The sequence below is a fragment of the Ixodes scapularis genome, unplaced genomic scaffold (genome assembly GCF_016920785.2).
Source record: "Ixodes scapularis isolate PalLabHiFi unplaced genomic scaffold, ASM1692078v2 PGA_scaffold6__148_contigs__length_123643588, whole genome shotgun sequence".
In the NCBI taxonomy this organism is placed as follows: Eukaryota; Metazoa; Arthropoda; class Arachnida; order Ixodida; family Ixodidae; genus Ixodes; species Ixodes scapularis.
In genome coordinates, this window is record NW_024609881.1 from 22,872,098 (window position 1) to 22,894,105 (window position 22,008).

The window sequence follows — 22,008 nt, forward strand, 5'->3', positions numbered from 1 at the left end:
ATACAAAAATAAGCAAAAAATTCCCCCCACGACGCGCGTCTTTCCGCTGTGTGAATGCGCCTTTACTCTGCCGGTCACGTGATCCAAAATTCCCCCTCGTAGGGAAATGCGGCTGCGGTCCCACGGCGGCCATGACATATGACGCTTTCAGCACGTTTTCGAAATGCGATCGTGGCGTGTTCAAGCTTGCTAAAATTATGTGTTATATATCATCTTGTAGTGTACAACATTATCTTTTATCTGATGTAGGATTTGTTTTCCTAGTGCAAAAAGCTAATTCAGAGGGCACCCGCGAACATTGACCTTTTCGGCAAAACATGGTTTCGTAGTACAGTGGTACAGGGTGCACTATTGGAGCAATTTCTTTCTAATTTTAGAATGTTATAGAAGAAGAGTGCGTTCATTGTCAACGGAGGCCCTTTTTTCGTTTTTTTATTTTATTTTGACAGATATTTACTTTAGAAAAATTGACTTTGCGGAAGCACTTCAGTCGCAAAGTTTTGGGCGCCTACTCGGTCATTTTATTTGAAACTTTTTACATCAGTTTGTAATTATGGTCGAAAGAGTTACGCTAAATTTCATTGTAATATGGCTTAAACTTTTTTCGGAATGCTCACGTGAAAAGTGACAAAAACCGTTAATTTTGGCAAACTTCATTTGGTAGTACAGTGGTACAGCGCTTAGGGATTGGCACACATGAATAAAATTGTAGGCCCGCAAAGAAAAACATATTCCGCTTTGCAAAGCGAGGCCCTTTTTCTAAATTTCACTTTTGATTTTCCATAAAAAAAGTTTGAATATAGGTGAAATCACGTATTTGTTGATAGTCAAAAACGAGTATTTTGACCCCTTTTGGCAGACATTTAGGCCGATATTTTTAGTATTAAATGGAGATTACTGTTCCAGGTCCTGATTATTAGCGCACATTTTCACTAATCGAGCCTATTTATTAAAAAGAATCATAAAACACACAGAAAACACAAATTGGATGTCTGGTTGCGCCCTCTATGTGGCGGTGGCTGAAATGTGACTACGCGAGGTTCAGGAAACTGCCGAGGATGGCGCTGATTCCAGCTGTGGTTGCCAGCTTCGGAAACTGGTTGTACACTTGGCTTCTTCCGTTTCTTGCAAAATAACGTGCTGGAAAACTTGGTCGAAACTCGTGAGGTCCTTTATAACACGGTACTTTCTGCTAATATAGCTTTTAGGAAGAATTTCAGTCGCTTTCATATTGTTAAACGATTTTTTTTTATGCGAGGCTCCACCGGTTCAGTTTGCTGAATAAATTGTTCACGGAATCGATATCGAAGTTTCAAATTACCGAAATGCCAAAATCGCCAGTTCTGCGTAGATACGCAGCGTGACGCACGTGCTTCTGGTGCGTGTGCACGTACGTGTTTGCTGCGCAGTTCTTCGGTTGCTGCGAGTTTTCGCGTATTTATTGTGCACTGCTTACCTCCGTCTGCGCACGCATCTCATCCTTGTAACTACCCCTGCTCTGTTTGCCTAGAGTGAAGTTTGTGTCTGTCTTTTCGTTCGCTGACTAAGCTCGTGTCGGTGTCCTTCCTACTGGCTGCTGTTCGTGTTTGCGTACCGTGTGTGTCGCTTTGATTACTAGGTCCCCTGCTTATGGGGTGGAGCAAGCGGTGGGCGTCGCGCCAGGGGTGGGTCGTGATTGGGGAAACAGCTTAGCAGCCGACGCCGACTTCGGCGCGTTTCTTCTGCGCACGCGCGTACTGTCATTGATATCGCTACTTCGCGCCGTGACGATGCGCTGATCTACAGGCCGGTCGGCGCTCGCGTGATATTTTTGAAAATTCCCGAGCGTGTATTTACGTTTCGAAAGCCATAATAGAATTAAAGTGGACATTTGGCCGGCAGCCGGCATACCGTGGCTCTGAAAACAGATTGCTAGGAGTGCCCTCTCATTCGCTGGTTCCACGCTGGGTGCGCGCAGTCCGTGCTTCTGGCCTCCCCGGCCGCCCAAATGCGTTTTTCTGATGCTTGTTTTGTTTTCAGTAAACAGACAATAGATTCCTGCTGATATTCTCCTTTATAATCTTCACTCTTGACAACTCTTTAGTGTTGGAAGGAACTCCGTCAAATTTGACGATAATGCATGTGTAAGTACAACTGGAACCTCATAGTTGCAAGAATACTTTTCCTGGATTGTCCGCATTAGAGTGCCTCCATGTGCGCTTCGCGCACATGAAGGCTCCCTAGTCTGCACCTTTCTGATAATATGATCGGTCTCCATAGATTGCACTTCCCCGCTTCGGGAGCACGGCCAGCGGTGGTTCTCTGTCGGTCATCGAACCTCACACACGTGAAGCGTTGTCAAAGCTGTGATATACCGGGCGTTTTATTATTCTGTTTTGTTTTGTTTTGTTTTTTTTTTTTGCTGAAAGAAATTATACTTTTGGTATTCCCGGGGATAACATTATCGGCTGCGGCGGACGTAAAGGAACGAGCGTAAATTGACAGTTAGTGGCCTAATAAACTAATATTTGCCATTTGCGAACGCTGGAGAGGGGGCGACCTCCTCTCCCCCGTTCGCTCCGCTGAAGTGGAACAGGGTGGGAGGAGCTCCCACTTCGTTCTTGACCTGTCACCGACTACAGTTGCGAATTCCACTTGTCATTTTGGAGCGATGACGAGATAGAGCTGAGTCATGTATTGCGTTCTCTGAGATGAAGAACGCAATGCGCGCGGAGTTGCTCCACGTATGCACCAGTCACCAGTAAAAACGACCTGTCCTCCGAGGAGGTCGAGCGAGACGCCGGCTGACATGGGGGTCGGTCACCTCACCGTCACCACCGTCTACCGTGCCTTCAAAAACACGGGGCGCAATGTGTTTCTGCAGTATAACAAAAAAATTGAACAAACAAGGTGCAAACTTTCATTTTTTTCTCAAGTGTGGTTTGCAGGGCTGAACCGAATTACGCCGTGCTGGGATGACGTCGACTACAATGGTACACGATCATAACAAGAGCACAAATCCTGCCACGTTATTTTGCTACAGTGATAAGAGCATATATATCTTTGTCTGCGATGCGGCAACAGAGACATTATTTCCAAATTAGAGTTCGAAGTTAGCCTTCGATGCTAGCACTGACCAACTCGCTTCACTCACAGGGTGAAAACGTGAAACTTTGTATCATTCGGACAGAGATCGAAAAATAACACGCACCGCTTCAACTTGGACACCTCAAAATAATTAACTGTAGTGGATCGCACGCAAAAGCTTCGCGTACGCAATAAAATTGCCGGTCAGAAGTACGGTTCCGCAAACAAAATCAACATATGAGTCATCAAATTATGAAGAAAAACCAGGTGTGAGCGTGCCAAAAATATTCGACAATTATTGTTGTCAATATTTGTTTTTCTATCCACGTGCTTATGTCGCAGTGGAAAGCCGTGAAACTCCCTATAAAATTATTTTGGGCAGTGTTTCCGACGGTGCTCGCTCGATCGTAAAATGTCGCTTTGTTGCTACTTTGGCGAATCAAACAAGGAAGCCACGTTCACCTACAATGCCCTGTCCACAAGAAAGGAAATCGAAATTTTCGCTTCGTTTTCTTTTTTTTTATATTCTTCTCTTCTGCACGATATAGGGTATGAATTATTATCCTTCCCTGTACTCTCGCTGCGACGAACAGTCCGATAAACGAGTCACCCTATGGCAAAGATGGGGGTCCCGAAAATCTCCTAAAATCGTGTTTGTTCTCAGAGACACATCCGTGTGTAAGAAAAACCGCGGCCCTCTCCACGAAGTACGGACATATTTGATAAATAGCGTTGACTTGAGGTTGAACTTTTCATTTGCTTTGTAAACACAAGCGTGACGTCACGTGCGCATCCCACGCGACCCGACTGAAGTCTGAACTGGTGTACTATGTGTAGAAATAGGGCATTATTTTGACTTCCCGGCCGCGACGACCTTGGCGAGGGAGGACAGATGGGGGTCCCGAAAATCCTAGAATCGTGGTTTGTTCGCAGGGACACACACATCCGTGTGTAACAAAAAACGCGACCCTCTCCACGAAGCTTACACAGGCATTGTTGTGTGACTACTGAAGATGCCTCCCGCAAGGGAGGCGAAACTGGTCAGAACTTCAGCTTGGGCGAGTTGGTTATTCATGATTCATGGAGGCGTTTATTCATGGAGGCGTTTATTCATGGAGGCGAAACGTCTAGTGAAATTGTTTTTTCCTGTTCTGTGAAGTCGGTGCTTTTATTTTAATTATGTTACCAGTCGGCCTGTGTGACCAGTGCTCATTTGAAGAATCGCCTTTGTCTTTTTTGAACCCTAACAAAAACACCCTCATAACATTTTTTTTTACTGTTCGGCTACGTTGGCATAGCCTATAATCGACATAATTTTTGCGAAAGCCTACTTTTATTTTATAATTATCTGTAACCATTTCTAATTGAAGAAGTGACAAGTATAATAGTTATATTATGATTTCATATCAAAATTCGACGAACCGGGAGATGCGAAATTCGGTGAAACAGCTTTTCAAAAAAATATCCGGTGCCCGAAACTTGCTTATATTAAAATGTCTAACATGTGTATGTGTTCTAATACAGAAGATGAGTGCAATGTGGAAACTGAATGGCCTCACAAACAATTGTCAACGAGTTAGAATTTTTGATGAATTACCCTTTGTCGAGTCATCCTACTACCGATTGGCCTCTTCAATCAATTGCCCGTCGACAAATATTGTTGTTGGTTTATTTGCCATCTGCTGTAAGGGGAGAGTGTGGGGCTCGTCAAGCCGACATCTGCCAGCATTTTCATCACGCCTCCAGCGCCTGTACCGACTGACGCCGACGAGTTGGCCTAGAAATAAATACCCACGGGCTATACTATAGCCGCTAAATATCTCTACGCGAACATGATTTGTTTTCAAAGGGGCACCCGCCTGTCGGTGCTTCTTTGAATTATACATACGTCACGGTCAAAACGTTCCGCAGCTAATGAGTGAAGGCCGACCAACCTATTTTGTCCAAATGTCCGTGTATGGGAGATGAGAATGCCACTGCGTCAAAGGCAAGACGTGTGCGAGCGTCGCTAAAAATAGAGACCACTACCGATGTTTTAGTAGGGATGAGGACGATTCGTCACATGCGCACTCGTCGCAGGACGATTTGTCATAGGACGATTCGTCACATAGGAACATTCGTCACAGGATGACTCGTAATGCGGGCAACTGGTCACATCGATCGGGCAGGGGACGATAGAAAATTGTAAATTTGAACAACTGCCCACATTCTCCGATGAGGAGTTTCACGACTTCCCAATGTGACATAAACTAGTGGTTAGAAAAACTAATCTTACAATACTCATCCGCTTTTCCTTTCATAATATTGCGACTTTTCAGCAGGCTGATCTAAGTTGCTGGCACGAGCAATAATCCGACTGGCAGCCAAATCAGTTTTTACTTTGCCTTGCATACACCTCTTCGAGAAAACCAGTAAGTATCGGAATTCTTTCTGCTGCATATGTACGAGCACCCCTCGTGCACCTGCATGGCTCCACCTCTCTCTTTTGCGATCACCTCCATCCTTTTGAATGTAGTCCGAGTTCAAAAATAGTCGCTCTTATATGACCTCCGCATTCACCGTTCGGGACGGACCCAGAAGCTAAACGTCTGCTACAAATTCTTTGACCTTGAGAAGTGAAAGACATATGCTAAGATAAGAGGTGACCCACTTTGTCAGGCCAAACCAACATTCAATGTTCGGGACCGAACCAGAAGATAAAACGTTTGTTACAAATTCTTTGCCTTTCAGAAGCCACAGACATACTAAAATATGAGGTGAGCCACTTCGTCCGCTGGAACCAAATTGAACGACACATTTTGGGGGGACGAACTATTGTAGGACCGGTTGGCCGCGTGACGAGTCATCCTATGACGAATGTTCCTGTGTGACGAATCGTCCTGTGACCAATCGTCCTGTGACGAGTGCGCATGTGACGAATGGACCGTATCCCGTTTTAGTATACATGGTTTCATTCTTAGTCAGAGCGCAAACAGAGGTTAGATGTCACAAAAACACATACACAAAGACAAAAAGCACTTTATCACGGCGCATTGTATGAGTTGTTACATTAGTGGGTGGAATCACCCAAACAAAGATAGTGAACGCCGTGGCGTTTAGGTGTTGAGCTGTTGGTGATGCTTGATCGGCGCAATGTGTCAGTCGAGCTCCAACTGAGGGTGATATGAGGCGGGGCAGCTCTGTGGTTTTACTTGTTGTGTTGCATAGTTAGTTTCGGCCGTCAGCAAATAGTGAAAAATATCTATCTATCTATCTCTCTCTCTCTCTCTCTCTCTCTCTCTCTCTATATATATATATATATATATATATATATATATATATATATACAAAGGCAAAAATGCGTACTGTCAGAGTTACTAATTCGAACTTTACTACGACGTTTCGAGCGGGGACGACTCTTCATCACCTAATGAAGAACGGTCCCCGCTCGAAACGTCGGAATGAACTTCGAATTAATAACTCCGACAGTACGCATTTGTGACTTTATATACATATATATATATATATATATATATATATATATAGATATATATATATATATAGATATATATATATATATATATATACATTTTACTAATACAATGTCTGGACATTTACACTTACCAAGTAACCATTTTCAGCTGTGATTTGAGACTGTTGCGCTTATCCCGCTCTTATTTATTTATTTTTTGTTTCTCTTGTTTCTGGCCTTTTTAGTATAGGCTTCCACCAGCTCGCTTGCGCGTGTACTCTAATTTCAAGTGAAACAAGTTTGTAAATTAGGGCGACACTATATAGGTTTGAAATCCTATACCAATTTTATTGCCATTTGGTGAGCCACGTACGAATTTTGAAATATATCTTTTCATCCAAATAATCGATTAGGAAATCGAATAGCGATTCGGACGAATTTACTACGGCGGGAAGAACGAATTTGCAAATCTCATGGCAATTAGGAAATTTCAGCCATCCTTGGTTTCCGATTGGTCGCGCTCAGTAGCGGCTCCCTCCGCACAGAGTAGCCTCGAGTCAGAATTCGCGGAGTCTCTACTGACCGGCCAAAAAAGTGCGGCGCTTCAACTGCTCCCGCCCAGACGACTTGATGTATTTGTATACGCCCATGACATCGGCCGCGATCGGCGATTGAGGTTCCGCTAGCCGACGCAAGCGTCAGCGGACGTCTCATATTTCCATACTCTCACTACAGAAACAAAAACAACACCAAAAAAATCATCCAGTTCATGCTCACTATGTTCACCACTGACAAGATAGTTGGTAGTTTACGAGTTTCCGTGCAAAGCCGATCAAAACGAGGCACCAGATCAACTTTTACGGCTGCCATCAGGAAAGATCTGGCTTGTCGCGTGCCCTCAACGTCACTCCGAATATTTTTTGTGCCCCACGCACCATCCTCTTGTAGCAATATTTTTATTGTCCCCATGTGATTTCTTTTTTATGTTCTTACTGGTGTTTGATCATAATTCGGTCATTGAAATAGTTTTTGCTGCCGACCCTACCATTATTTTGACCCTCTGGCAGCAAAGGAATATTATGCCGGCATTACACACGAAATAAGAATGTAGACACTCCGTCCCATATCTCAAATTACATCACAACGTGTTTACACAACTGTAGTGCAGAGGTACGATGAGCAGGGTCTGAGAAAATATTAGTTTCAGTATTTTCAAAAGAGCGACGAAACAAAATAAAGAAAGGACCGCCAATCGGCAGCGCGTGCAAGCAGAGGCAGTAGTGACAGGAAGCGCGAGGTGTGTCTTTCGTACGGCCGGCATCAACTCACGCACTGTCCGAAGATGTACTCTGTTTTACTCGTAGGATTGCAACGCTGCGGAATGTAGGCGTGTGATTTCAGAAAGCGCGTCCTACCATTTCTACGCGCGAGTGCTCCTGCAACCCAAACATTGTATACAGTTACGTCCTCGCGCCCGTGCATTGGCCAGCCCCGTACACAACTAATGCAGTATCGAAAAGGCATAGTTCAAAATTGACGGTCCCACTTTTCCATACCGCTTCAAAACCCCATCTCGCTCAAATCACTTGGCAGCCGGACAATTTTGGCAGGGGGCCTCAAGTTGGGGATTATCCGGTACATTGTCCTCCCAACAATGAACGTGGGCGCGACGCGCCAGAGGGTGAACACGTGAAAGGAGGGGCGTAAGAGTGGAGAAGGAAACTCAAGGTCGCAAGCGACGGGAAAAAGGGTTTCGAAATTGGCGCGCAGGTTTTGCAGCATTTGCTCATACGGACAGCCAACGCCGCCCTGGTGGTTCAACTAATGTTTTGTTCAAGATGGCCGCCGTGGTACCGCAGCCTTAACTTCCAACCGCTGTTATACCCCGGGCCCACTTAACTGCAGTTACGCTAACCACAGATAGCGCACAATACTTGCGGACAACATTCTGCGGCTATGCAGTCAAAGGGGCGAACTTGCGCTTGAGCCTCTTGAGCATCTATCGAAGCAGTGCGCGCGCGCTCTTCACTTGTTCTGAAATAGCTGTCAGAGAGTATAGTGCGGTATCTGCGGTGCCGCGGAACAGCAGTTAAGCTGAGTTAACCGCGGTTAAGTGTGTCCGTGTAACAGGGGTATTAGAGTGAACCAGCTTCGAGCAAACGAAGGATTGACCGCAGCCTAGGCCGAGAGCGTCACGGGACATCTCGCTCCGCGCGACGCCTTGCCACACCTTTGTGTTCGAGGCATTTTAGACTTTTATAGTAGGAGAAGGACCCTAGTACCCCTTTTATTTGTCTTTTGATGTATTGCGATAATACGTATATATATATGTATATATTTTTTTACGGCACCTAGTAAATTTTGTCCGTGCAAACGGAATTATTTTGTTCGCACGTAACAAAGCCGAGAAAAAAACAACTTCGTACCTTCCACATTTCCGCGAGATATATGGAACCTTGCATCCCATGATCCATTACTGGAACCGCGTATCAAATCCTAATTTAAATTTTGATATACCTTATATCAAACTTGAAAGTTTATTAGAAAGGAAAAGTTGATCATAATATCAACCCGCCTTTAAACAATATATGTATTTTAAATTATTATTTTGAATTATTTTTTGTCATACTGCCTTCCAATTGGCCAAGTTCGATATCTTACCTGCACGGAAAGAACCGGTGAATTATCGGGAGTTCCTCTCTTCGAAGTGGCCATTTAAGGCGCATCCTAAAGGAGCCTTGAAACGATTTTCCTACTTCTGCTAAATAAAATCGACTGTCGTCAGTCCCGTGGTTTCGATTCCACAATCACGTCATCCAGCTTTGAAAAGGCAAGACTGAAAGCAGTAGCGCCCTTTTATCTTCGCACTTTCACAATTTCACCGCGACAAAGAAGTTTCTGAATCAGTGGCGGTCTGTGCGAGTATACTTGTGCCAAGCTGGGACCAGTACGAACCGGCAAGGTCATGAACGTTACGATCCGATAACTTTTCATGACCCCTTTAAAGAGGCCATGAAATAATTTAGTGTTAAAGATTCTGGTGCCTGTCACCTTCGCTTTACCTTCGTTTAATAATAAAAAAACAACAACACATTTTGAGTTTTTAAAGTTTTGCCAATGTCCGGAGAAATTGTGAAGAGGAAGGGGACTATTTTCCGTCCTGCAGCCTCTTGTGTCAGCCAAGAAAACTACGCGCGTGACGTGAACTGGTTGAAAGTGTATTGAGTTGGCAAGCTCAGTAAATGTATGCTTGATTGGAGGTTAATTAAAAAAAAAATGTTGTCGTGAAAACGTGAACAGACGCGTCAAAAGCCTGATAGGCGCCATCTACCCGAGCTGAAGAAAAGCACTCTCTCCCCACTTCCCGTTGTCAGAGACACCACACTGGATGTCTCCCGGTGCCCTCTCGGGCCGGTTTTCGGGCCGTTAATCGGAAAACGGTGCGTAGTTGAGCGGCGCATCAAATTTAAATCTGTTTCACTTTTTTTTTTATACAACAACTAAGGTCAAGTCGCTTACTGATCTTTATTGTACAACGCCTCCCCGCGACTAGGGAAAGAGAGGAGTGGTGAGGGGCTTTCCGTGAACTCTTTGCAATATGAAGCAGCAGCTCTCGAGTAATTGGACTTTTGACCCACAATGGATCTCTTGACTCGTGTCTGCCGAGTCAAGAGATCCAACGCGTAAAAAGATTAATTATTGGATCTTCTGACTCGTTGGACCTTTTGACTCGTTGGACCTCTTGACTCGCCGTGGATCTTTTGACTCGTTGGATCTCTTGACTCGTTGGACCTCTTGACCCACATTGGATCTCTTGACTCGTGTCTGGCGAGTCAAAAGATCCAACGAGTCAAAAGATCCATTATTGGACCTTTTGACTCGTTGGATCTTTTGACTCGTTGGATCTCTTGACCAGAAGCGACTGAACGATGTGCTATTAGTAAAATCCCAATCTAAAATGACTTATCCCAAACCGAAATTCGTTTCATGGGCCCTTTAAGGAACCTAGCATTGAGGTCTACCCACTATCCTTTTCAATTAAAGCCAATCGGATCTCTACATCATTTTGATGTCACCGCAGCTGCCACACAAGAAGCAGACGACTTGCTCTCTGCATTGATATTTGACGCCGGTTTTTATAGAAAAATCGGCCACATGTGAATGTAATGTTTGGTATTTTAGGATGCTTAGAGCCCTTAGGTTATGACCATGAATGTGGTGTAGCACCCCCTTAAATCTTTCGCTCACAATAGACGCACCGGAAGGGGATTTTTGCCTTGGTGAGGAGGAGCCTAGATGCAACGTAAGGGGCGTCTTTGGGGTGCTTATCTTGCAGGTAGACAACTTGGCCGATGCCCGACTGCACCACCATCTTGGCACACTCGTTGCACGGGAAGTGCGTCGAGTACAGCGTGCAGCCATGCACGTCAAAGCAGTTGCGGTTGAACAGGGCGTTCATTTCGGCGTGACACACTGCAAAAAGAAAGGGAGAAATTTAATTCACACGCGAAAGAATAAGGAAATGGGACAAAGTACAGAACACACAAAAAAATAAAAAAAGACGGGAGGAGCGACAAGTTTTGGAACGATGGTGCAACTATACGACAGGCGTGCGTCACTATTCCCACGCAAAGCTTTGGGGATGAGCCTTATTTCGCACGTTCTGACGACAGCTCTCCCTGTAACAAACCAGATAAAATGTTACAGTCAAAAAAGAAAAAAAGACTGACTTATGTAATCAATAAACATAAAAGTGATAACGTTGAATTTTTTTAAAGTGTGTGGCTCCTACGGGTTGAGCACTTATGTGACATGCGTCACAAAACAAATTAAAAAAAAAAAAGGAAATTACCAAGGACAAGGTTTACATCAGGAGACTTGCAAACGTGAGTCTATTTCGAGACGTTGACCCCAAAATGAAAAAAAAAATTTCAGAAATGCACTGAAATACTTTTTTTTCCTGTTTTTTTATTAACATTCATTTCGTAACGTACGTGCCCCATCCAAATACTTTAAACAATTTTTTTTAGGGGGGGGGGGGGGTGGGAAGGGGAATTTTAGTAAAGGTGCACAGCAACGAAACATGGTAGGCCGTGGATACCGATTTGACCCAATTCAAGACACTTTAAACTGCTACACTTTTGAATGGAAGTTCTGTGTTTTTCTATCAGTTCCCACCTCTGCGGGTTAGACAAATCTCGTTAAAAAAACATTTCCGTGCGGAAAAAAAAAATATGCAGGAACGCGGCAGGCTTTGTCAGAAATGTGGGTAATCTGGCACCCTTATACAAAGGCTGGGAACACTTGCTGCGACGTAAAGCTGTCGCCGCTTTGTAACGCAATAAACGTTTCGGCAATACAACAGGTGTTGATGTATGGTCACACGTGTTGCCTTGCCGGCACCACCTGACGTAGGTGCCATGTGTCGATGATAAAAAAAAATTTTTTTCACCAATAAAAAAAAAAAAAAAAAAGAAGCTGCACATGTTTAAACGTTTGGTTTCCCCCCAAACCTAGAGCTAGCGGTCAGGACATAATGTCAAAGTTTCAAAGTTTGCCGCTTTTCCCATTTCAAAATTCATCGCCGATTTTCAGAACTTTTCAATAACAAAATGGTCGACGCATTCGAAACTTTGGCATTTAACCTGGACTGCTAGCACTACATTTGAGCAGAAACCGAGCTATCAACATTGCGCAGCTTTTTTTTAAAGATACATTTTGTGTATAGGAAACCGGTCTTTCTAATTTTACCTTTCTTTGCCTCTCCGGAACGTTCCAGAGCAAGATCGACGCTTATCGTGCATACTTATCAAGAATGCTCCTGACATCCCAGTGTGTATATAAAAGCAGAGCTGGCATACGCAAGCCCACATTGACGTCAGCCTAGCTTCCGTATTTTCTTCTTCTTTTTTTTCTTTCAATTACAATTAAAGGCATTTAACGAGGCCTACTTGTGCCTAAAGAAAGAAATTATAATAACCGGCGTCACAGGCATTGATGTCCTCACAGTTGGATTATAATGAGGCTGAGCAGCAATTCTGCAACCGCGTTATTTCTCAGAAACTGAACAATTCGAAAAGTTTATTGAATCTTTTCAGTTACCGTAATGTCCCGAGACGCCCCACACCCGAAAGATAGCCCACCCCTACTTTTGGCGCGATTTGCTATTTTTTCTGAAACACCGAAAGATAGCCCACTTCTAGTAATTGCAGGGCCCTGGCCAATAGTGACCCGAAAAAGAACTGTGTTACTTAAACCACAGCGGGAGATGAGCGAACATTGCTGACTGCAAAGGAGAGTTGTCTTTGCTTCATCGCACCCTTCCCTGCAATCACAACTTTCAAAGGGTCACAAAATTTAAAACTTTTTTTATGGCATACCGAAAGTTAGCTTGCCCCTTATTTTCACTCAATTTGCTATGAAATTCAGGTGGTCTATCTCTCGAGATAGTATGGTAAATAGCTATCTAAGGAACCAATTTCATCTCTTTATTTAATGGCCCATCAAACTGCAAACACAACCAAGGGGCTAAAAAAAAAAAGAAATTTCCAATGGAAGTTTCTATTTTTTTAGCATTTACACAAACACCCTGTATCTGCCTCCATCTGCTGTTGCTCGCACACGGTTTTTGCAAGTCTGCAGCGTATTCGACGTAACTTAATCAAAAAGCAGCTTGCACACATGTGTGCCAGCACAAATAGAACAATGTTTCATCTTTGCTTACGCTCGGATACCGACTTCGCGTGCCTTCCGCACGTTCTCCACAACATAATCGCAAAACAGCCTGTACACACGTGCCTCCAAACATGAAATAATGTTTCTTATTAGTCCACACACATGCCTCCACGCCTCCAGCGTGTACCACACAACACGTTCACAAAACAGCCGGATGCAATTAGCACTTCCTCGAATTACGCGCAGCCCTTCACCGCCCACCCCTTCCCGCACCGCGTGTGACAACGACTCCGGTGCAACCGCACGTGGGTCGACCCACAGGGGTTTCTCAGAACCCGACGACTTTTCAACTGGCGTGCAGCTGTGTAAACTAGGGTGCCTTCATGTGAAGGCTCCCTAGTGTAAACTGCTTCCATACTGGCATCATTCATTCTAGTCGGCAGCGTCCCACTTTGAGGCAAGGGCCTGCCCGCATTATCCGCACTCACCAAAGGGATACTTCGTGTCGACAGGTGAGTTGCTCGTCTTTCCCCAGGGCATTTCGTCGTCGCTGATGCCGTTGGGCATGCCGTTGTAGCCGGTCCCCACGATCCTGTTCTCCCGGTTGACAATCACGCAGCCCACCTGGACCAGTTTGCCGGTTAGTCGGGCCGCCCACTCGGGGCCGGTTTGCTGGCTATTCACGCATGCAGTCCACCTGGGCCGGTTTGCCGGCCAACGCGGGTTATCTCTCCTGGTGGTTCAAATAGCCGCAAGAGATGCTTTCGGAGTAATTTGACCGGCTTTGTGAGAAGAAATTTGTACCTATAGTGTTCAAGACAAGTTTTAGCGCGTTAGTTTTTCCGCTTTTGTAGTATGGTCTCTTCTTTATACAGTGACCTTTCTTGAGTTTTTTTTAGCTTTTCCTTGGATAAAACCGAGGATCTTGGCTTGAATTACTAAAGTTTTATACAGGACCCAGATTCCATTCATGCTCGCCCGGATAAAGTTCTGCCACAAACCATTGCCGGTTTTATGTTGTTTTTTTTTTTTTCTCTGGGCGTTTAAGATTATTATCAGAACTACTCCAGTGGTGGAAAGTACTCAGTCGACGTACTAACCCAAGTGATAACTTTTGATATGCCAATAAGCTTTTGAAAAGAAAAAAAAAGCTAAAAAAGCACCAAGGTTGTGCTTGAACTTACATTGTTGCGTGGTGTGCGTAATTCGGCTAAAAAAATTGTTCTTGCGTTAAAAAACACTGGGGATGGCACCAATACGGAAGGCACGCTTTACGGAGATTGGTAAAGCACGCTTGGATCACGGATCAAGCTTGCTCAAACTGCGATTAAGCCTTCAAATTTCTTGTGCCTTGAGGCATGTACAAACTCGCGTTTGCTTAGGACCGAGTTCTTGTGACCTCTTATGGCAAGAGAATGCACTGGCATGCCGGCGCCATCTATGAGATGACCTGGGAACTGGGCTTCACTAGAGCTACGGTGTAGGAAGGCTCTTTAGGTGTGAAGACTCCTCTCCTCGCCCCGTCGGAACGGCGAACCTATGTTTTCTCCGCCTGCCCCTAGAGGGCGCCAAAAGCTTCAGGCCGTCCGGTCGCCGGCCCTCCAGCGGAACGTGGGCTAAGTCACCCATTGCTTACGCCGCCTCTAATTGTTTCCAACATTTTTTTTTTTTCAATGGTGAACCGAGCATAAAAGAAATGTAAAAACCAAGGATCCGAATTCGGAAGTAGCCAAATATTTGAATGAATGCGCCGACTGCTCTCCAGCCTGGGGAAACGTAAACATTTTAGAGGGAAAACAACGACATGAAAATGTTAGTAAAAGAGACGATCAGGATTGCATTAGACGCAGACACAAGAGACTGGCCATCTGTTCAGGGTCGGATTCTGTCTGGCGTTGTGGAAGGCAGTCGCTTCTCCGGTTTGGGTCGAACGTGCAAAAGGGTTCGGATCGCATCAGAATGCGACTCGTAATGTGGAAAAGTACTCCAAAAGCAGCTATGGAGTGTGCCATACATTAAACAATGTTTTAACAGCGTTTTTTACAGAGTTTTTTTTTACAGCGATTTCTTTTGAAGTTTGTGATGATATTATTATTATACTTATATCAGAAGTGCCATTAATAAAACCGGCTTGCTTTACTTGACGAGTGTGGTTACTATAACCTTTTGCTGCAATCTGCTACATGCAAATGTAAGTGTACTAACAACGTGAACCTTTCAAAGAATGCTGCTTTCATTAATGCCTGTGTGCAAAATGTGTAACTTTGTGCCAATTCGGCCAGCAGTTCAATTTAGCGGGACTCAAAGGCTGCCTTAAAATGTAAAAGAATAATCGCATTAGCTGCCCCACATGTTGAAAAAAAAAATTTTTTTTTACAGTCCAGTTGAATCAACGGTAATTTGCGAACCCGATATATATATATATATATATATATATATATATATATATATATATATAGCACCGTTCACATAACTTGTCTATATATATATATATATATAGACAAGTTATGTGAACGGTGCTTAAAGCAATTCAGTTCCTTATTATCCGTTAACAAGATTTGTGTTAATCATTCTTTATTTTTGTCTCAAGTTATCGTTTACCTGCGCTACAATCAGAGTTTATTCATTTTACAAACGCTTCCCGACGTTACTATTGCGCTACTGAGGAAACCAACGACGGAATGTAAGCTGGGCTAGAAATTATCTACAGGAGAGGGATATTTCTTTTTCACTCGTAGACCGCCGCGTCGGCTCGTATTAGGGAGTTACTCTTGTTTGTCCGTCTGCCATTTTTTGGGTCATGAAAACTTCAGTGTGCTGAGAGAGATGATAGTTGAATGGCCCCACCTACATACCACATCGTACGCGAACCTGTAGCCACCGGAAAGCAAGCTGCACGCCGAGCAGGCAGCTAGCACAGGTGGCCCGGTGCGCTGCCGGATGGCCTGAAACTTACGGCGCCATCTGGGGGTGGCTCCGTGAAGCCGAGCGCGCGGGGTGTCATTATCTGGTCGCGGCGGAGAGCGGAGTCTCTACACCTAAAGAGCCTTCCTACACCGTGACTAGAGCAAAGGTATTGCGGTATTAGCGAAATCAAATGCACATCCCGCCTTAGACGGGGCAATTTCTTGTAGCAACTTGGCGTCATAACAGCAGCAACGCGGACATTCTGTGTTCAAACGCAGCAACCAATAGACCTTATGCGGAATTGTTTGGTGATCTGACAACACTGAAAGCGTCACCATTTTAATGTTGGCAAGCATTGTCACTACCGAAGCACGGGGAGGCATTGGAGACAACCGTATGGGCAGTGTGCGATGGCGCAGCAGTGTGCACAGGGCTCCATCGGTTTCGTCCGACAGTTGCAGTATGTTGTTCAAAGGGATACTTCAACGAAATTTGAAATATTCCCGTTGTGTTAAAAAATAGGTTGAATATGATCCACAATATCCGTAAATGACAATCGCACGTTTGTATTTTGTGCCTGGTGGCTGTATTTTTCGTTGTAAACGGCCCACTCTGGCAAGCACTCGGAGAAGGCCCAGCGGAGACCACGTGACATCCAACGCAATCGTGACGTAGGTCGTCTCAAGACGAGCAAAGCTACGGCGAGGCTGACGTCGAGAGGATGGCCTAGTCGTTCCAGCCACCGAAGCGGCTGCTTTTGTACGAATTTTGAGTGACGGGTTAATAATCTTCTATAATCTTGTAGGGGGACAATAGCGACTTCTGCGACACACAATAGGCATTCTCGGGAAGAGGGGAGTTCCTCCTGCCCCCCTTCTCTCGTCGTGGCCGGAGACGAGACAACTTCCGTCACTAGCTGTCAAGGTTCCTAGACGGGCATTACAAGCGAGGCGTTAGCGACATCCACCAGGTGTTCTTTGCTAATCCTTTCATTCGTTTTTAAATTCCTTTTCGTGACTTTTTTAACAAGATATTGGTATGTTCGATTTGATGGTGCTTTTTTGAACACACATAGACCAAAAAATGAGCGCCGAAATTTCGTTGTAGTATCCCTTTAAGCTGTTCGTTCACATTCCATGGTCGGAAGGGGGAAAACACAGCTGAATCGCCATCGCGCACTACCCGTACAAATGTCTCAGATTTATTCACGGTGCTTCACGACGACCACTGATCTCTATTGTAGTAGTCTGGATCGCGGACCGCGGCTTCGGCAGCTGGGGCCGAGTGTCGCCACCGGCGGCCATTGATTGACACCAGCCAATGCATGGGACTCTATGGGAAGAACGAGAAAAAGTGCCATTTCCCCCGTTTCTAAGTTGTTGTCCGCACCGAAACGTTTTGGATGCTTTTCGATAAGCCGGTCAAATAGCTTGCGTACAAATATTAAAACTGGCAGCCCTCGCAGTTCTTATAAATAAATATTTTGTGGTCGAGAGTGACTCCGCTGTAGTGCAGCTCAATGCGGCGAGAGTTACCTAGAGTTACCGTGGAGTCGGTGGTGGTCTCGTTGAGTTAGGTTTAGCAGACGGCAAGCTTGAAGGTTTTGCTACGCGGAATTCGCTCACTCCAGGAAAGCCGCTGTCGAGATGGAACTTCTTTGTCATTCATCAACTTCTGAGCTTCCCCGAGGAAGGTCTCATTGACGGCAAGTTTTGTTTGTTTATTGCACTACGAGAGCAGGCTTACCAGCTCAGCCGTAGGTGCTCCGGTACGTTTGATTTTTTTTAATCGGCGTTCGAACGTTTGACTAATACCGATTCGATCTCCAAACACTCGACATAAGGATCGCAGCACACCATAAAATACTCGCCTCCGAGCACAGCGCACATGCTGCAATATTCTTACTTTTGTGCGTTTCCCCCATAGACTTGCGTGTATTGCCTGGTGTCAAGCAATGGCCGCCGGTGGCGACACCGACGGGCTCCCGATCCGTGGTCCAGCCTACTAAAATAGACATCAGTGCTTGCCAACATTAAAATTAGGGGTGTCGCGAACCGGCCGCGGTTCGAGTTCGACCAGGTTCGACTTTTTCGAACTTTTACTGAAAAGTTCGGCGAACCTTGCATTGAGGTTCGACTCGTGTGCGCATGCGCGACAGGCTGACCAGTTGGCTTCGGATTGGATGGTGATGGCTAAGGTGATGAATCAAGGGCAGCGCTGATTGGTTCTTTCAGTTAATTCAGTACAAAAAATTAAGTTATTAACTTCTTCAGTGACAAAAATTGATTTCTTTTAATTGCAACTGTTCATAAAATAAAATAACCCATTGCATACAAAAAAAGTTCTCCAAACCTAGACATGCCAAGGTCAAGGTCTGGCCACAGTGTCCACAAAGTGCATAGAGATCATATACTAAATCTAGAGGAAAAGGTCCGCCTTTTTCCCTTACATTCTGGCTGCCGCAAGCGGCGGACCATGCAGGCAGACCCTCTGGGTCCCAAACACGGTTACATCATCAGAGCAGTTTCGTGAACTTCAACAATCCACGAACTTACCGGTGGAAAGATACTCGAGTTCCTTTCGAAGGTTTCTTTTTGCATAGCGCGCAGATGTACGGCCTCGCGTTAACGCTAAACTAAACCACATACCCGGCTTCGCAGGTGGGGCGCGGCTGGGCGCGGTTGAGGAATACGAAACTGCGCAACCACCAGATTTCCGAGATTTCGACAGAAGGGAAGTTAATGCAGCGTAATGACTTTATTGCTTTTTATAAGCGTTAGAATAGCTCAGGATTTAGTTTACAACGTTAAATTATCACTGTTTATATTGCTGAGAGTTTTCACTCTTCGCGTTTACCATGGCAACGTTGCTTTCTTTCTCTCGTGTTCTGTCGCTCTCTTTTGCGATCGTTCACTCGGGACCCAGGATGTCGGCGCACGGGATTTGCCACTCCTCCTCACCCACCTTTACCCCCCTGACAAAGTGGGACCGGTCGAATCTGGTGAAAAGTTCGAAGGTTCGTCGAACCGGCTCGACCCAGTCGAACCCCGAAAGTTCGACCTAAAAATCTGGTTCGACAAAAGTTCGCGACACCCCTAATTAAAATGACGATGCTCTCAGTGCTGCCAGACTACCAAGCAATTTCAATTTTCCATCATCATAATTAAATTATATTTCTTGCATAATGGTGCGTCTATATAGACACACAGTTACGCGAGTTATTGATATTTTAACTGGAGTTGTCACCTTTCTGAAACAGTTTATTCTAAATAACGATCAATTTCAAACCCGAGCAATGTTTTTAGTTGTTATCATCACCGGCACGGGCCCGTGGCACGCGAAAATATCACGTCCCTGATTGGCTGCTGCCGCTTCAAACGTCTTCTTTTGAGTTGTCCGAGTTGCTCGTCTGTTTCGAGCCCGACGCGATTCGAGCAATTCGTGTCGCACTAGGAAAAGCTAAGAACCAACTCGCCAGCAACACCGAAATTGCTGGGAAAGTTGCCCCAGCAATTTCCCAGCAACGGACTTCGAAGGGCAGCATCACATAGCGAGAGCGACCACCTACCTGCGTGTTGGGGTCCTTGCTCCTCATAGCGGCCAGGTAGGCCGAAGACATGAAGTAGTCCTGCCACGGCAGATAATCGTCCCTTTTCGTGCGGCGTTCTCGGCAACTGTCGGCGACACAGAGTCTGTTGGGCACAAGACTGCTCCTGGGCCGAATAAACACGGGCAACCTGAGTTGGTTCTGCCGCGAGCAGCGTATAGCTACTTACAGATCTTCTATCTTCGCTGCCAGGTCACCGTTTGATACCGACATTTCGAGTTTTAAACACTGTTTTCGTACAAAAAAAGAATAAACCGTTTTGAACAACTCTCAAAAACCACCAACACGCCAGCCTCGCGCACACCACACACGCTGCGCCAACAACACAGGTGGTGTTGGCTGCGCACGCCTCGAGTGCCTCAAGCGCCTCAAGCGCCTGTTGGCGGCGTGTTGACGGCGTTGACGGCGCGGGGATCAACGGATTGGCGGCGGCGTGGCGCGTAAGAGGGGAGGGAGGGGAGGGAGTGGAGGGGGGGAGTAAATTAGAGAGTGAGGGGGAGAGAGAAAGTAGTCGTTTGAATTTGGAAAACAAGATGCAAATACCATAAATAGAAACACACTTTTTTATTTTATTTTTTTTTTTTTTCTGGAGAGGCATGCATTGCCTTCGCTGGTGAAGATTGCGTCCGTTAGAAGAATCAGGAACTTCGGCGTCTGGTTTACTCTCGTTTGTAAGAGAATATGTCGCCGGCTGGCAGCCGCGGCGCAAGATCCTCCGCAGCACGAGGACCGACGACAACAGGTATTTTATCACCGCGTTCCACCTCACCACGCGCTTGTCGCACGCCCCGTGCCTAACAAGTCGACCGAGCACGTCCTTCGATTTATAGAACTCGTACTCTCATTCGGTACGCCGGAAGCCGTCATCACCGACAACGACAGGGTCCTAACCTCTCGTTCGGCTTCGCGGTTCTTCGCCGACAGGCATATTCAGAGCATCCCTAACAGTACTTTACGCTCCCGAAGCTAACGGCCTTGTCGAATGCGCCAACGGAAAAATCCTTCCATGTCTGCGCGAATGAACGTCAACGGCGACATCGACCATTGAAGCGATTATCTCCAGGCAACCAGCTATCAAGTGAACCAGCAGCCGTACGCCGGACTCCAGACATCACCGTTCGAACTCCTGTTCATCTTTGTCCCACGTCGACCAGTGGAATTTTCCCCGCTTCCCGACGAGGTCAACGAGGTCGGCGACGCCCGCGCGAACTGCGACGCTGCAAACGCGAACCTCGCTTACCTTCATGTCATGAAGCGTACGATGCAAAACATCGACCAGCTCCATACAGCGTCAGGGACGGTATGGTACACGAACGGCCTTCCTACCTCGAAACTTGGCCTGTGAACAAGCAAGCCTACACCATTTCCGGCTTTACCCCGCAAAACACACCGGATTGCTGCCAAGCTGCCGCACGATAGCTCTTTTTTTTTTTTTTTTTTTTTTTCTGTTTCACGAACAACCTGCAGCGATTGACGTCGATTTCAACCAACTCGCCTTGCACCGCGGCAGATCCTCCGATTGCAAGCGCATCACGCCGACGCCGCCCTCCACGATGGCTAGACGCATAACAGAGGATCATGACAACATTAATGTGCGAGGGCGCAAGGATTTTGAGCTCTGGAGTGTAACCAAATAGGCTGGCGGCAAAGACCCGTAAGGAGAGCCTCCCCGACTCGACCGGATGGGGGCTCGACTTCGACCCCCGATGCTGGATCCCGGCGTGGAAACGAGAAAGGAGGAACCCTAGAAACACGATGTGACAGGAACAAGCCAGGCGTGTGGATCAAAATAAAATACGTATGAAAGAAGCCTGAAAACGGACGCGCATATAGCCCTCTTGTATCAAATTATTTCACAAAGTTTTCATTAAATCGTTTTGCGGTTTACAAAACCGTTCATTCCGTTATAACACTTTAAAAACACAGGCGAGCTGGTGAAGAACTTCCATTGTAACGGGAGACACGAAACGATAAAAATAACACACAAGACAAGTCTCAAACAATGCTTTTATACCCGTTTTCACGTCAAGAACTCTAGTAAAAAGAGTCCCACTCCTCGCGAACCATTACTAATTTCCACCTTTATGTGGAGAATTAAGATATATGTAGCTGGATTCTACTATGTATATTATCAAGACGTACACGTTCCAGCGCCAAAATCATCGCTTTTTTCTCCGACAACCAAATGTCGTAAGACTTCGCGTCGCGTATATACGAAGATCTTTGTTTCATGTATGTGCTCTCCCCCTCCTTAATGCCTTCGGGACCTGATGGTACTTTAATAAATAAATAAATGCTCAAA

The 22,008-nt window shown here is 45.6% G+C and overlaps 1 protein-coding gene across 1 annotated transcript in view; it reads right to left on the reverse strand.

Moving 5' to 3' along the window:
* Window positions 1-20,007, reverse strand: part of LOC115331848 (deoxycytidylate deaminase-like) — a 40,283-nt gene extending 20,276 nt beyond the window's left edge. The window contains exons 1-4 of the mRNA XM_040209603.3: window positions 19,876-20,007; window positions 19,668-19,812; window positions 13,681-13,816; window positions 10,777-10,990 (exon numbers count right to left, since the gene is read on the reverse strand). Coding sequence (XP_040065537.2) covers window positions 10,777-10,990; window positions 13,681-13,816; window positions 19,668-19,812; window positions 19,876-19,919 — 539 coding nt within the window. The 5' untranslated portion in view covers window positions 19,920-20,007. The remainder of the gene's footprint in view (window positions 1-10,776; window positions 10,991-13,680; window positions 13,817-19,667; window positions 19,813-19,875) is intronic.
* Window positions 20,008-22,008: the final 2,001 nt, after the last annotated feature.